Source organism: Nicotiana attenuata, unplaced genomic scaffold (genome assembly GCF_001879085.1).
Source record: "Nicotiana attenuata strain UT unplaced genomic scaffold, NIATTr2, whole genome shotgun sequence".
NCBI classification, from domain to species: domain Eukaryota; kingdom Viridiplantae; phylum Streptophyta; class Magnoliopsida; order Solanales; family Solanaceae; genus Nicotiana; species Nicotiana attenuata.
The window spans coordinates 44,999-61,639 of NW_017675697.1; the positions used below are offsets into that span (position 1 = coordinate 44,999).

Genomic DNA, 16,641 nt, shown 5'->3' on the forward strand with positions numbered 1-16,641 from the left:
CTTCACTTAAGACTAAACAATTACAGAAGGGATAATGAAATTCTCAAATAAGATAAGCAACTATGAAAAGATAGCATGACAATAGGTGAGGAGAAATTCTTCAGTCAAATCAGTTAGGTGTCAATTAGGCAATAAGAGCGAATCATGAAGCAATTAATTCCAATTAAGCATGTAGAGGTGAAACAAATAAATAGGAAACTCAGTCATGTCAAGAACACATTCATACACAGTGAATATAAAGAACTAAGAACCCTAAAAGGCCAATATTTCCACAAATAAGTCCAAGCACGCACTCGTCACCTCGCGTACACGAACTACAATCAACATAGAAGACTCAAATCCTAAGGGGAAGTCCCCCACACAAGATTAGGCAAGATACTTACCTTAAAGACGACAGACCGATACTCAAAAATGCACTTCTCGGGTGAAAAGACCTCCGGACGGCTCAAAATTTAACCAAATTAACTTCAAAGCACAAACAAAACTCATAAGAAACTATTCCGGATCATAAAGTTTCAATCTTTAACAAAATCTAAAAATCGGTCCAAAAGTAGACCGCCGGGCCCGCACCTCGGAACTCGACAAATTTTACAAAATCCGAATACCCATTCCAATATGAGTTTAACCATACAAAAATTACCAAATTCCGATACCATTTCGTCCCTCAAATCATGAAATTTCGTTTTGAAAATTTTCTTCCGAAACCAACATTTTTCCTAACTAAAAACACAATTTAAATGATAAAACAAAGACTAATTCATGTAATATATTTAAGTCTCGGTGAAGAACACTTACCCATTCGAATTATCTGAAGAACCCACCAAGAATCGCTCAAAATCGAGGTCTACAAGTTAAAATATGATAAAAATGGTGAAATCCTCGATTTTGGAATATATTCTATCCGCCCAGGCATTTGTGCATCGCGAACGCGAAGGAAGGACCGTGTTCCCGAAGAAGAAAAGTTAAGGCTGCCCAGTTGCTCATCGCGAACGCGATGATCAGCTCGCGAACGCGGAGAAGGAGGGCAGGAACCTACGCGAACGCGTAGGGATAGACGCGAACGCGAAGAAGGAAAATGCAGTTCCAAAAATGGGAAAAATGACCCGTTGCCCACCCGGAACACACCCGAGGCCCTCGGGACCTCAACCAAACATGCCAACATATCCCATAACATCATTCAAACTAGTTCCAACCTTCGGAACGCTCAAAATAACATCAAAACACCAATTTAACATCGGATTCAAGCCTAAGAACTCCAAAAACTCTCAATTACGCTTTCGATCAAAAAGTCTATCAAACCTCGTCCGAATGACATGAAATTTTGCGCACACGTCACATTCAACACTACGGAGCTACTCCAACTTCCGGAACTCCATTCCGACCCTCGGATCAAAATCTCACTATCGAACCGGAAACTTCAAAAATTCAACTTTCGACATTTCAAGCCTAAATAAGCTATGGACCTCCAAAACACAATCCGAACACGCTCCTAATCCCGAAATCACCATACGAAGCTGTTGGAATTGTCAAAAATTCATTCCGAGACCGTTTACTCAAAAGTCCAATTCCAGTCAAATTATCACCGCTTAAACTCCCAAAACTAGATTCCTTCTTCTAATTTGACTCTGAATCATCCGTTAACTGAATTCAACCATGGACGCAAGTCGATACTCGTATTATGAAGCTGTTCCAGACCTTAGGCCGCTGAATGGAGCTTAAATTCTCAAAACGACCAGCCGGGTCGTTACACCAAGTCAGCTCGCTGGCCCTTGAGGCTTAATCGAGGCTGGGTCTGGGCTGGCCCGTGGGCCAAAAGTTAATTAAATTCATATTTAAATATTTAAAAAAAGTAAAAACTAAAAAAACATTAACTATAATCCACATTTTCAACCTTAAAATTCTCATTTATCCTTTCATATCAACTAGAAATTTATATTTTTGCTACGCATGTAGTATGACAAGATTAGTTTTTCTTTTGCTTAATTAACAACGAACTACGAAAGTTTTAAGTGGCCAATAACATTTTTTTTTTCAGAAGAAAATATTACTTTAAGTGGCCAATGATCAGTTTGGTTACTTTAATATATTATTAATTATTAAATTGCTATTCAGTATAGAAAAAGGTCAAGTTTTAATACCCAAAGAAAATTGAAAAATACTAGCAAATTTCATGAATTTTAAAAATTTCATGGACTATAATAATGAAATCACCAAAGAATGTTAAACATAAATTAATATACCTTAACATATAAACTTATCAAAGCAATTCCTGAATTTGAGGAAAGTGAAAGAAAGTACTAAAAAACATTCATGTAGCGTTAAAAAAAGAAGAGCTAAAGATATAGAGAATTTGCATTTAAATTACGAGATTCCTTATCAAATATCAAAATTCTTGTACACTCTAAATAAACAGAAGTCATTCATATGATTAAGAGATTGTGTCACAAAAAAATATCTAAAGAATTGAAGAAATATTTTTTTCTAAAAAAAGTTGAAGGGTCGGCCTGCCCTAGCTCGCGGCCCTCTTAGGGCTGAGATGGCCATTTTAAGGCCCAAATAGATGGAGGGCTAGCCCGCCCTAGCCAACCAAATTTAAAAGCCCACGAGGCTTGGGCTGGGCTAGCCCGTTTTAACAGCTCTATCTGCAATGACGGAAAAAAAAAAACGGAATAGTATCTGCAATATGTAACCATCTTCTCCAACTAATGTTGGCATTAGTGCATATACCATGAATTCAAGAAAATAAAAATAAAAATAAAAAAATCGTTCCCAAGTCAAAGCCAAGTGTCAAATGGCTTCATTTACTCAAATTTACAAACCTACAGTACAAACTAAACTAGGAAAATGATCATAATTTCGCACTCTTTTTAGCTAGAATTTGGCGGTGAACTTGTAAACAAAAATTTCCCAAAAATTATGATTTCCCCCACCTTTTAGGGTAAATAGGAGGGCATTAAACCAAGTAGCCAAACCACAATGTTTGAGCACCATTACTTCTCTGACAGCTACCAAAATTAAGGTAAAACTAAACATATGTACCTACGAAAACTATAACATTGCAGAATAAAATCACCTGAACACAACTCATGTGCTTGTAGTTTCTATCTCCAAAACCTTGTATAACAGCCAGATTGGCATGGAAAGGAAGACAGAAAATAAATCTTTAGATGGCTTTGATTCTCTTTGCCACATCTATCGCACTATGGTTCGCTGTCAGCACAAGATATGCTTTCTTTGTTCCATCAGGCATGATCGATGTATTTATTTTCTTCATTTCAATCTTAAACAGCTTCTTTACAGCATCCCTTATGCTCTTCTTATCAGCATCTTCGTGAACAACAAAAACCAAAGTATTGTGACGTAATATATTCCCCATTGTAGACTCAGTGATCAAAGGATATCTGATAACCTGAAAATATTGGACTTTGTTCTTCCGTGATGCACTACTGTTGAGATTTTTGGGGTTCCTTTCCTTTCTCAATATCTTCTTCCGTCCACATGAGACTGAATTTTCGATATCCAATACATGCCTAGTGGTTGATTCGTCCGATTTTACTTCCATGGCATGTTCTAGCCTGTGTTTCTTGGCATCGCCCTCCATGCAGCCTTCAATTTCACCGGATACAGAACACAGAGACCTTTGCAGAAGGTGAGAACCTTTGGCGTTGAAGCTTGTCAATAGTCCCTAATATCAAGACGGTATCAGGAAACCACTTTTATTTAAGTGCAACTGATACTGGACTTGAACCATTTTTTAGTCCAGGAAATGCGATGTTGGCAACCATTAAAGCTAAGGGTCGTGTGACATAGACCAAAAACAGCAAACTACTCTAGGAACACAATCTTCAACTTGCATTTTGCCTTTATTTGTTAGATCTTAGGTAAAAAAGTGAGAAGGGTCCCGAATCATGAGAAAAATATCAATAATCTTCAAGATTACTCTGCATAAACTTCCCATACACTCAATGTTGACAGGCTTTGAAGTATCTTTATTCATGTGATGCAACGACAAGAGCAATAAGAACTAATGACCACTTTAAAGAAAGCCAAAATACCGTTTCAAGGATATGTGATCCCAGAGTCAATAGACAATAGACAGTAGTACAAAATTTGAACATTGGGTTGATTTGGAGCTGAGAATGAGGACATTTCAGATGTCCAAATGGGATAATATTGACAGTTTTTGTTAGACCTAACTGCAACACTTATCGTCTTATTATAGTATCTTATCATTTTTGGATACACTTATGTCAGCTTAAATCTTTTGGTTTAGGCAACAGCCTTAAATTGCCATGGTAAAACCCAGAATACCATCCAAGGTTCTATTATCCCAACCAACAAGATGCTAATACAACTTCTAATTCACAGCATCCACTAGAACTAGAGAAATCAGAACAAACTTATTCAGAACCACATTCTTGGACCCACCAGCTCCAGCTAGAACAAAGGAATGCAAAAGGAAATCAGACAAAAATTAAACACATACAACTAAGGATAAACCATTAGAAAATTCAGAAAGCTACCAACAAAAAATAATACTCCATCCATTTCAGCATCTATATTTCTTATTCCATCATGGGACACAATATTAGCAATGCGAAGCGAGGGGTCATCATTCACCATATGCAAATATGAGAAAGCACACCTTATGAACATCACAACGACTCAGTAGTGAAGTTAATTAGGACTTCGACACAATGCAAACTCTGTTTCCAAACATCTAATCCGAATGTTTGCCCAAACAACACATTATCACTGGAGAGCAAGAATTCCATATAAGGCGGACATGTCAAAAGTATTTAGCTATCACAAAGGGCAATAATCGTGCTTTTTTGTATTAGGCGAACTTATAAAGTGAATAAAGCCCAGAATTAGATGCCTTCTAAACAATCAATGGTAAAAGTAAGCATCTTCAACGCGAGAATACAAACTTCGATTTCTCCGGATATAAAGCAGGAATAGAAGTTAATAGAGCTCCCTTTACCATCCTTAGCATCCTTTCTCAAATTTCAAATCACTTTATAATCTTGACTCATACTAACGGATATACGTATCGTGCTCTGGTGATTTATGTAAGGTTGCATACGTCAATTATTAGTGAAGAGAAAAGCAATTTGGAGAAGAAACAGGGACACTTCTAGGTGATCATCCAGAAAGAAAGGTTACATACTTTGAAGAAGGTATTTGTCCAAGGCATCCATGACCCATTTTTTGACAAAAAACAAAACGTTGTTATTCCCTTTTGACAATAGTGCCGGGTCCAAGCACATTTTGCCGAATACTTTCAGGAAAACAAGGTCAACAACTCTGAAGGCTTGTGTAGTAAGCCCCATGGCAAATGAGAGCATTGCCAAATTTGAAGCTGAGAAAATATCAAAACAAAGGATATGAAATGAAAGATGGATAGTACTAGCTCAAGATAACTGACCACATGAATAAGAGATCTTAAAAGCAGCGAAAAGGGATCTGAAGATAATACCCAATTCTTTAAACCTTTCATCTAGCGGTTCTCTTATTTCAATATTTTTCTCTCTGGGACTAACACAAGATATTTAAGTTGAGCTCGAGTGACCCGAAATGTTTTGCTATCTGAAGAAGGAGAAGAACGAAAAAACAAATGAATTTGAACTTATGCCATACTAGCATTTCATCCAATGATATTTTCCAATCAATCTATCATTCTCAATCTTCCAAAGCTATATCAGGTCCCTTTTCTCTTGACTTCTTTCATATACCAGAAGAGAATGATTTCACTTTCTTCTTTGAAAACTATGCGCTGAAGACCGAGTGATATCATGACCTGCAGCAGAATAGTGTCTTACATCTGGGTGTCTAGTCAACTACTGGGCCTCAATGCATTTGGTAGACTTGCATATATCCTAGATTCTACTAGCAACTATTACCACAAAATAAAGACCAATGCAAGATTCCATTTCAAAAAGAACCTTTAAGGAATAATTACATTTCTCATTTTCCTCGGCCCAAGGTCATTGGAACCTTATAACATTAGCCTTAAAGGAAATCTTAAAGCGCAGCAATATTCAGCAAAATTGAAGAAAGCACTAAACTTGAACAAAATGTAAGGCTTAACTTTGAGCTATTTCTTATGATGCAGAAGAATGCATAAATACTTATTGAAGGGGATCAATAGACAGGCGATAACAAAGAGTTGAAGTTGCTGCTTCAACCTCAAAATATGAATGCCAAACTAGAAAGTATTTCCACTTTGAAATAGCGTTTACACACAGTGATTCAACAAATATAAGATCATGATACACTATTATATAGCAAAATTAAACATCATCCCAACTAATTATTCAGATATAACCGCATATGAATATAACACGTATATGTCTGCGTGCGTGTGTGCGAGCAAGGGGAGGGGAAAAACAAGGAGTTGTAAAAATAGTAGTAATAAATTTAAAAAAAAACTCACATCGTTGGTCAGACGGGAATAGTCGAGAAAAGAGCATAGCTTTATAGAAGACGACGACACTTGAAAGGGAACAACGGCGAAAGAAGACGTGGCCCTGATGATTGATACTGAAGACCTGAAAGTCTGATCCTGGCGGCGGCCTGAACGAACAATAGCCGCCGGAGATGCTATTGCAGCAGCCATGGGATATGGACGGCGTCACCGACTAAAGAGCAGCGAGTAAATCCAGAAAAGTAAAAAATAATAGGGTTTTGGAGCGGAAGGATCGAGAAAGAAACATGCTTTCTCATTCCCGTAAGCTGAACATAGCACGAGGCACTGCTGGAGAGAGGAGGGTGATTTCGCAAATGTTCTGCTTTAAATTATATTGCACTTTGGTCCCTATAGTTGTATGTTATAGTTTTTGTCCCTCTACGAGTGGATCAACTTCAAATATTTGGTACCCATATATTTGGAGCAACAAAAAGTTGCTCCTACTAACTTTCCCATTCATTAGATAGCTAGAAAAGATCATCAAAGTTTTGCTAGCCACAGTAGAATTTGTTTTATTATAAGAGCTTGGATCAACTGGTCACTCTATTTATATAATGTCAATATGAACCTAGCACTCTTATTGTAAATGCTCATTGATATATTGCTTCATTCCAAGCTCTCGATAATTTGAAGATCACCACCAAGCTGACGATCGAGTGAGGCTAATCACTTCGACGTTTGAGCACTTTCACTGCAAAAAGATAAGTCGAAGTTCGAGTCTATTGCACGATAAAATAGAACATTGTTGTTTTGTTGATCTTTCTGGAAAAGGGTAGGAGTTATTAAAAATTTAAATTAAAAGGGCAGCCTGGTATACTATGATGTCGCGTCTATGGTACGTAATCTTACCTTGTAACCCGTGATTTCCTGGTAACATGACAGCAACTTTACCAATTATGCAAGGCTCCCCTTCTATTTTAAAAAATTTAAATTTAGAAAAAAACGAAGAGAGAGATCTTTCAAAATTTTAAAATGACCACCAAGCTCACCAAATAGTTTCCTCTCAAAATTCCTCATAGTTTATCAATTAACTGTATATGTCATCATATGGTCTCTTAAAAATCTAATAATTTTTTTTGGCTCCACCAGTAGATTAGCTAGTTAGTTGTACTAGGAGTTTTTAATAACCTAATAAAACTATGAATAGAGTACAGTCTGATTTAGTTCTGACTGGATACTAATTTAGTTGTCATACCGCAATAACATATTTTCAGCATGAAAAAATTTGTTAAGTACCCTGAATGTCGATTACACATACAGTATAACGTAAAAAAAAATATTGGCAGACACATGCACATATACAACAACGAAAATCTACTATGTAAAGAACAAAAATGAATCGGTTTGCAGCACAATTCATGAAATTAAGATCTAACATACTTTATACTTATACATGCATATATTATATATATTGCCTAGGGAAAAAACTGATCGAGCTGAACCTTTCAATTATGAGATCATGCATCATCATAATTTAATATAAAAGCGCTGAAGTTTAATTCATAGACTGACATGTAGGAGAAATCAATCCTCGTCTACGTTCGTAAGAGCTCTGTATCTTCTTCCTCTAGTTCTAGGAATAGGTGGAAGATTCGATAATGTCACCAAGTTACCAACTTTAACATCGTCACTAGACTGCTTGCAAGAGAAGATACACAAATAGCTTTTCTTTGATCCCTTTGACGATCCAATATTCTTTCTTGGCTCATAATCAATGGGTCTTCGTTTGCTGTTTCCTACACTTTTTGTGCACTCTATTAATGCTGCTACAAAAGGATCGTCACGTGGCGAGCATCTCATTGAAGTGCTTCTGCTAACTGGTGGCCGAGAGCTGCACGGCGGCGCCGGTAGCGGCGGAATCTTTTCAACGTTGAAATTATGAGAAGATGAGAATTTCTGGTGTGTGAAATATTTACACACTCCAGGTGAATCTTCCCATGAAAACGCTATACTTCCTTGTGAATCAACTTTTCGATGATTCATTTTTTGTTACTCTTTGCATTTGTAGCATATACTGTTTTATATCCACGAGGTTTCAAATAGATTAGCCCAAATAATCCACGTTCTCTTGACTAACACACCAACACCAAATTCCTTGTCAGGACCAGCAAGTGAAACGTCAAGAAAAAGACTATTTTGCTTGCAGAAGAATTTAATTAAGAGTTAAAAGTTCAATAATTATTGGACGATAATCAAAAAGGTTTTATTCTACTTTAATTTTGTTATTTGCTTTAGTTAAAAAAGTACTACCCTTATTATCAAGAAAGAGTATTCTGAAACTTAAATTAAATTACATTTTCTTGTGAAATCTATTTTTGCAGTCAACAATAATTTTCTTGACAGGGACCATCTTCTGTTTCTTTCATTGGTTGCTTATTGACAACACATGCATCCCAAAAAACAGATTAAGGTAAAGTGTCATAATCGATCTTTTTTCATTCTCCCGTTTCAGGACATCTTTAGGTAAGATAAATGATGTTCTTCCTTGAATTTTTCTTGTAATACAATTATTTTAAACTTCTCTTGTGCTCTCAAAACAATTATAGAGTTTGATACGACTGTCAAACATTTGATTTTCAGTAAAAATCTAACACATAACTTCTTTACTTCTTTTGAAATAAATTACTCCGTCCGTTTTAATTTAGATAATGTAGTTTGACTTGGCACAAAGTTTAAGGAAAAAAAGAACCCTTTTGAAATATATGGTTCAAAAAGTTTAAGGAGCAAAAGCTTCGTAGGGCCATGACATTTTTGTGGCTATAAAAGCTTCTCATTAAGGATAAAATAAAAAGGTTAAGATTAATTGTTTTCAAATATAGAAATGTGTCATTCTTTTTGGAACAGACTAATAAGAAAAGTGTGTCATTTAAATTGAAACAGAGGGAGTACGTGTATATTTTGGAACAGTACAAAAAGTACTCTAAATCATAGTAACTAGATTAAAAGTATTTTGATTAGAAAATCTGTAGAAAAACTGTAATAAGAAAAGAAATTATTTGACTTCTCGATTAATAATAGCGTGATATAAAATGTGAGCAAGGGAGTAAAAATATTTGTTATCATTCACGTATTGGGTTTTTTTCCTCCTATATTCATATTCGATATTTTTTATACTCAAAGCTCAAACTCGACCCTAAATAATGAAGGAGGGATTAATGCCGTCATACCATACTCGTTAGAACTTAGAACTAAATCACAGTTGGTAGAGGCGTAGAGCACATGTTTTCATCTTGTTGTCACTGTCAAAACAGTAATTATGCCAAAACGAGAAATACTGAATCTTTAATCTGTCGTGACTCGTATTTGCAGGCGTGCAAATTGCGTACGTCTAGATTAGGATAATTGAATAGCTTGGCTTGCATTCGCGATCAAGCTCTTTTATCAGTTGCAAAGAAAAAAAAATCAGTTCTCCGTGTTTTTCTATTTAGAAAAAAAATAGAGAACGATATTTCACCTAGCTCTTAACACAATCTGGTTAATTTATGTACTCCAACTCGACATTTTTTAGCGAATACGAGCGACTGAATTACATCAGAATATAGCAATTCATCGCTTCGTTAAGGATTTTTTCCAAGAGAAAATAGTAATATTTACTTTCTTTTAGAAAAGGTACGTAAAAGGAAAATCAAAGCCACAACGTTACAAGGGAACAACCGCAACCTGTTCCATTCATTGTTATAATTAGGGAATTTTTTTTTGGCAAAATACTAAATTGGCCGGTTGGATGAAACTAATTACATTCGCTAGTCAAGAAGTATAAAAATATGCATATTATGTATAGATAATACACATATATACAAAAAATATATATTTTGTCGATTATTATATTTGAGAGCAGGTAAAATATACATTTTTTTCTCATAAAAATTTAGAGAACTTAAAAAGGAGATACTTTAGCTCCTTAGTTAATTAGATTTAAGGCTTCACTAGAGTTGGTGAATTGTTAATCTTCTTTTTATCAGCTAACATTACGATTATTTTGTGTGTGTTTTTTTAAATATAAGGTTCGGTAACAACTACTCCAATAGTGAAATCATTGCATATAAATAAAAACATATGGGAAAGAGGATGGTTAAACTAGCAATCGTACGTTAAATTGCGCCTTAAGCAAGCAGGTTGGTTGGAGGTACCAAGTCGAAGCTATTAACTTATTCCTTAAAATGAGGATTATTACCACCATCTAGCACATTTTCCAGCTTGTTTCTTCAATGAAGCTATTATGACTTAATTAGTCTTAGAAGTGTTTGACCAAAAAGTGTTATGCTTTTTAGTTAAACTAATTAAATAAGATGATAATGGGTAAATCTTAGTTAAATATAACAAATCCTAGATCTGAGATTAATAGACGTCAATAGCGTAAAATTGCATTCAAGCTATTAAATACTACCAAGGGAGTGTTTAATGAAATTGTTATGAATGTATGAGAGAATAAAGACAAGTAATAAATATGATAAATGTCAATAAATGTAAATAGAGAGAATGATTCACCCAAATATTCAATGAGGTGGATGATTCTCTCTCTGACAATGATGTAAGGCAATCAAACGTGGGAATATAGAAAGCTTTCTCGGATCTGATGTGAGAAAGCTTGGGACCAACAATAAATCGAATCTTTTGTAAAGACAATATTTGTAGTTTACTTGAGAGTCAACTTTTCAAGAGAGAGCTTATCATATAGAATATTACATGTCTTTCTCTTTTCTCTCTATTCCTACTTATATGGACATATCCCTTACCTAACTAAAAGTACAAGAGCAGAGAATATTCTGTAGAATATTCCTTTAAAATATCTTATTACTAAACTAGCCGTTTGGGCCGATTTGAGTGCTCGACCTCGACCCTAACTGATCAGCTCGCCAATATGTTATTTCTTAAGCATGACCTCGGCCTAATCAACTCTTAGTTATCCTCTCTTCGACAAGATTCCTCCGATCAGATTTTGACCTATACAGTTAGTCCATCTGCCCGTCGGGGTTGTCTTTGGACGAGCTCGATGGGCGGACTTCGCCAGTTGCAATTATAGAAATCTGAGCATGTTGGTCGAGGAGCGACCCTTTTATGGCAAGGTGATGATGTGGCGCTTCAATAGCCACATCTGACCGTTACGTCAGTTTGAAATGACGTCATTTCATTATGCGTCATTATGGCGTATGTTCCCAATATGCTACGTCGTTTCCCGCGCCTCTTCCAATTCAAAATTAATGTGGCAGCGTTTGTCTTTCTCGATCAGGGTGCCAGTATTCTTATAAATAGGGATGGGGATTCCTCATTTGAGCTGTTGCATTTCTTTATCATTTGAAACCCCAAGCGCTTCTTCTTATTTAAATTTCTTGCATCTTTATCTCTCCCCTCTTTTAATGTTTTCCACCATTGTTATCCCTTTCACCTTTGCACTTTCTTCTCTTATACGCAATCAGAAAAATGGCTAGTGCATCCTCTAACCTTGAGGGATCCACTGATCCTGTCGCGTTGGCTGTGGACATGCCTTCTCATGAAGAAGGAGTAGCCATTGTAGAAGATGAGAATTCACTACAAGAAAGTATGAAATTTGCAACAATTTTTTAGCAGCAACTACAATTTTGTTGGCAAAAATCGACAAATAGCAGCAACTTGATAAAGTTGTTGCTATATCACAGAACTTTTAAATACAAAATTTTTCTTGTTTGCAAACATAATAATATCGTTGCCATAATCTATCGTTTAGATATTAAGTTTAAAATTAAAAAAATTAGCAACAACTTTTTTGCAACAATCATAGTGTTGTTGGCTTATTGTAATAAATGACAACAACTTGATAAAATTGTTGCTATATCATAGAAATTTTAGCCATGATTTTTTCCTTGTTACCAATATTTTATATTCTTATTGCCATATTTTATGGACAATATAATAAATTTAAAATATAAATAGAATTGGCAACAATATATTTGTATTGTTGGCAATATAATTATTTTTTGCCAACAATATGGGTGGGGTGTGGCTAAAAGTTAGCTAATTATTTTTCAGTTTTTCGCCAAAATCGAAGGCGGCAAACTCTTCTCTTGTTAATTACTTTTCCGAATTTTTAGCCCCCTCTTTTCGTTGCCACTCTAGAAAGGTTTTGTGTTGTTGCCATATTTTATGTGAAAATATAGTAGTAGTATTAATTGTAATAAATTGGCAATAATTTGTATTTCTTGTTGGTAGATCCCTTAATTTTCTCAACAAGTTTGGTTCACGCCTGATGTTTCTCAACAGGTTTGGTTTGTGGCCTAAAATTTTGCTAAGTATTTTCAACTTTCCGCCAAAAGAAACGCGGCAAACCTAGTTTCTGCACAAACCCGTTTTTTCTTTTCAATTAACTTTTCCTTAATCCTTAGCCTATTTCAGTTACCATTCTAGCTAGGTTTTTTCCTTTATTATTCGACAACTCTGAGCAACTGGTTCTGTCTCGTCTACAAAGTCCGGTGAGTGCTCTTGATTACTATTCATCTAAAGTAATCTGCCTTACAGGTTCTTTCCCCTATTCATCTTCTATTTTTATGTAGTTTAGTTGTTTGTTAATTTCTTATCATTGGTTTTTTCAATTGTGGTCATCCATTTTTTCTTCAACTTCTGCTGTTAGAATTTGCTAGTGTTCAAGTGAGTATAAATTTGATCTTTGTTTAAAGGCAAATCTGGTGCTTGTTGAATTTGCTGTTAGAATTTGCTAGTGTTCAAGATGTAGTATATTTGCTGTTAGGTTTGTCGAATCTGGTGCTTGTTGAAATTAAAGGCAAATGAGGTAGAATCCCTTAATTTTTCTCTCAATATATATAAAAAAACAATTCAATTAAACAGATAAAGGGCCTCGACGGCACCTCATGTGTTTCTTTGCTCGTATCACTGTTCATTCAAATTATATATTGTTTTAACTATATTTTGATATAGAGTCTTTCTCTGACCTTTCCCTTATTTATTTTTTTGGTAAATTGACAGCAAATAATTGAGGGACATCTACTATTTTATATTTTTGTAGGTAATTATATAATGGATAAAAGTTGGATTCTTCTTAGAAACAGGGCATTACCAGAATACTTGAATGGCGTGGAACAATTTTTGAACTTTGCATTTTCAAATCCTAATGTTGGTATAAGAATTCAATGTCCGTGCACTAACTGCAACCATGTACGTAGGAAAACACGAGAAGAAGTAAAAATAGATTTACTTAGGTGGGGTATAGATCCAACATATAATAGGTGGATTCATCATGGTGAGTCGGATTCATCTTCAGACGATGAAATAAATTCTAGTGCAGATTCAGATTTAGGAAACGATGATGCTGCCACTTTCAAGATGTTGCATGACATGTATCGTGGTATTCCTACAGATAATATAACTTATGAGTCAGAGCTGAGTCTAGATATGAAGAACCTAATGCAGAAGCTAAGAGTTTTTATCGATTGTTAAAGGATGCAGAGCAAAAGCTGTATCCAGATTGTGAAAAGTTCTCGAAGCTCTCTTTTGTAATGCGTCTTTTTCAAATGAAGTGCTTGCATGGTTGGAGTAATACTTCATTAGACTCTTTGTTAAAATTATTAAGTGATGTTTTTCCCAAAGGACATGTGTTCCCTAATTCTATTTATGAAGTTCAAAAGATTATTAAAGATTTGGGTCTAGATTACGTGAAAATAGATGCTTGTGTTAATAATTGCATCTTATATAGAAAGGAATATGAGGATCTTGAGCAATGCCCTGAATGTGGTGAGAAAAGATGGATAGTACGAAAAGGAGAAGATGACACTGAAGTTGCTTCAAGTAATTTGAATAAGAGAAAGAAAGGAATTCCTAGAAAAATTCTTAGATACTTTCCTTTGATACCAAGATTACAACGGTTGTTTATGACTAAACAAACCGCAGAAGATATGAGGTGGCATAAAAATAAACGAGTTGATGATGGAGTATTAAGGCATCCAGCTGACTCACTGACATGGAAAACTTTTGATGAGAAACATTTGGATTTTGCATCAGATCCACGTAATGTAAGACTTGGACTTGCTTCAGATGGTTTTAATCCTTTTGGTTCCATGAGTAATGCCTACAGTATGTGGCCAGTATTCTTGATTCCGTATAATCTACCCCCGTGGCTATGCATGAAACAATCTAATATTTTGTTATCCTTGCTTATTCCTGGCCCTAAAAGCCCTGGTATGAATATAGATGTGTATCTCCAACATTTGGTTGATGATTTGAAAAAATTATGGGAGGATGGAATTGAGACTTATGATGCTTTTAAGCAACAAAATTTTCAATTGCGTGCTTCTTTATTGTGGACAATTAATGACTTTCCTGCATATGGCATTTTGTCCGGTTGGAGCACTAAAGGTAAATTCGCTTGTCCTGTTTGTCATGTAAATACTTGCTCCATTTACTTGAAACATGGTCGAAAGCATTGCTACATGAGTCATCGTAGGTTCTTGGAGATAAATCATCCTTATCGTCGGAGCAAAAGTTCTTTTGATAATACAAGGGAAGAAAGACTTGCACCACAAGCATTGAGTGGAGATGATGTGCTTGCACAAATAAATACATCCTCACAAGGATCCATGGGTGATAACACAAGAAAAAGAAAACGAGATGCCGAAAGACGTGACAACTGGAAGAAGAAAAGTATATTCTTTCAACTACCATATTGGAGGACTGTATTGTTGAGACATAATTTGGATGTAATGCATATAGAGAAAAATATTAGTGAAAGCGTCATAGGAACGTTGTTGGATATTGACGGAAAAACAAAGGACACATTGAAATCTCGATTGGACATACAAGAGATGAGAATCAAAAAGCCGCTCCATCCAATTAAAAGTGGGGATAAGTATATACTTCCTCCTGCTAGTTATACAATGTCCAAAACGGAGAAGATTAAATTCTGTCAACTCATCAAAGATGTCAAGTTTCCTGATGCTTATGCTTCTAACATTAGTCGTTGTGTCAATGTTAAGGAAGCTAGAATTTTTGGACTTAAAAGTCATGATCACCATGTTCTTTTCCAGCGTATCTTTCCTCTTATCATCAAAGGAATTTTGCCAAAGGATGCATATGATCCGTTAATTGAATTGTCATTATTCTTTAGTGATTTGTGTGCTAAAGAGTTGCATATGGATAAGTTAGATAAAATAGATAAAAGCATACGGATGACAATTTGCAAACTAGAACGTATATTCCTACCAACGTTCTTTGATGTCATGGTTCATTTGGCAATTCATTTAGCAAAGGAGGCAAAGGAGGGTGGTCCTGTTCAATTTCGATGGATGTATTTCATCGAGAGGTTAGATTTTTACTACTCTAAATTTTTCTTTTAGCTGAAATTTGCTATGAAACTGATATATCTTTACTTAACAGAATGTTGCGCACATTAAAAGGTTATGTACGCAACATGGCTCGCCCAGAAGGGTCAATTGCTGAGGGCTATCTTGCAGAAGAATGCATGGCATTCTGTTCCAAATATTTGACTGATATGGAGACAAAAGAAAATCGTCCAGATAGGAATTCTAGCTCTTCCAACATGGATCCTAATGGCTTATCTGTATTTAACTGTCGTGGTAAGCCATTTGGAGGGGGTGATTGGACAAAATTGAGTGATCTTGAAATCAAGCAAGCACATTTTTACATCCTCCAAAATTGTGCAGAAATTGGCCCTTTTATCGAGTAAAATACTTTTCACTTAATTTACATTCTTTGCTTCTTATAAATTCTCTCAACGACTATCTTGTAATGTATTCATTTTATTTTAATTTTCATTATCTATAGGGAACATTTAGAAATATTAACAAAGGAGAATAACAGAAATGTTGCCAAGAGGCACAAAGAGGAATTTCCTTTGTGGTTTCAGAAAAAGGTAACTTATATAATTCAATATTGGTTAATCTTTATTTAGAAAACATATCTTTTTCTATTATCTTAGTATCATTTTGGGATTCGTCTATTTTTATGTTATGAAATGAGGCATTTTTTGGCATCCAAGTTCTACAAATCTATTTGTCCCTAGGCCTACCTCGGCACAACGAGGCTCCCAAATTAGGACGCAAATTTACATTCCCGCAATACGTGTTTAAATACTACAACATTTCAAAATCCACATTGACTTGTTACCTTTTTTGTTTTTCCTTATTTTTTGATTATTCCCATCCCCTTAGGTTGGTTCACTCATACTG

The 16,641-nt window shown here is 35.3% G+C and overlaps 2 protein-coding genes across 2 annotated transcripts; one reads left to right on the forward strand and one right to left on the reverse strand.

Moving 5' to 3' along the window:
• Nucleotides 1–2,724: 2,724 nt before the first annotated feature.
• Nucleotides 2,725–6,796, reverse strand: LOC109220346 (60S ribosomal protein L23a-like). Its single transcript, XM_019384808.1, has 2 exons — nt 6,437–6,796; nt 2,725–3,685 (listed from the first exon to the last, which is right to left on the reverse strand). Exons 1-2 carry the CDS (start codon nt 6,617–6,619, stop codon nt 3,164–3,166), a joined length of 705 nt encoding a protein of 234 aa, XP_019240353.1. The 5' UTR covers nt 6,620–6,796; the 3' UTR covers nt 2,725–3,163.
• Nucleotides 6,797–11,890: 5,094 nt separating this feature from the next.
• LOC109220345 lies at nt 11,891–16,325 on the forward strand (the record flags this gene model as incomplete). The annotated part of the gene is made up of 5 exons (XM_019384806.1): nt 11,891–12,008; nt 13,467–13,879; nt 13,978–15,755; nt 15,830–16,135; nt 16,238–16,325. Coding segments are annotated over exons 1-5 (2,703 nt in total), but the record flags the coding sequence as incomplete, so codon positions are not given.
• Between the last annotated feature and the right edge of the window lie 316 nt (nt 16,326–16,641).

Excerpts from the sequence above, each read along its gene's own strand:
- LOC109220346 (XM_019384808.1), bottom strand. The coding sequence starts at position 6,619 with ATGGCTGCTGCAATAGCATCTCCGGCGGCTATTGTTCGTTCAGGCCGC. Across the intron at positions 3,686-6,436 it reads ATTCCCGTCTGACCAACGAT|GGACTATTGACAAGCTTCAA; the intron begins GTGAGTTTTTTT and ends TCTTGATATTAG.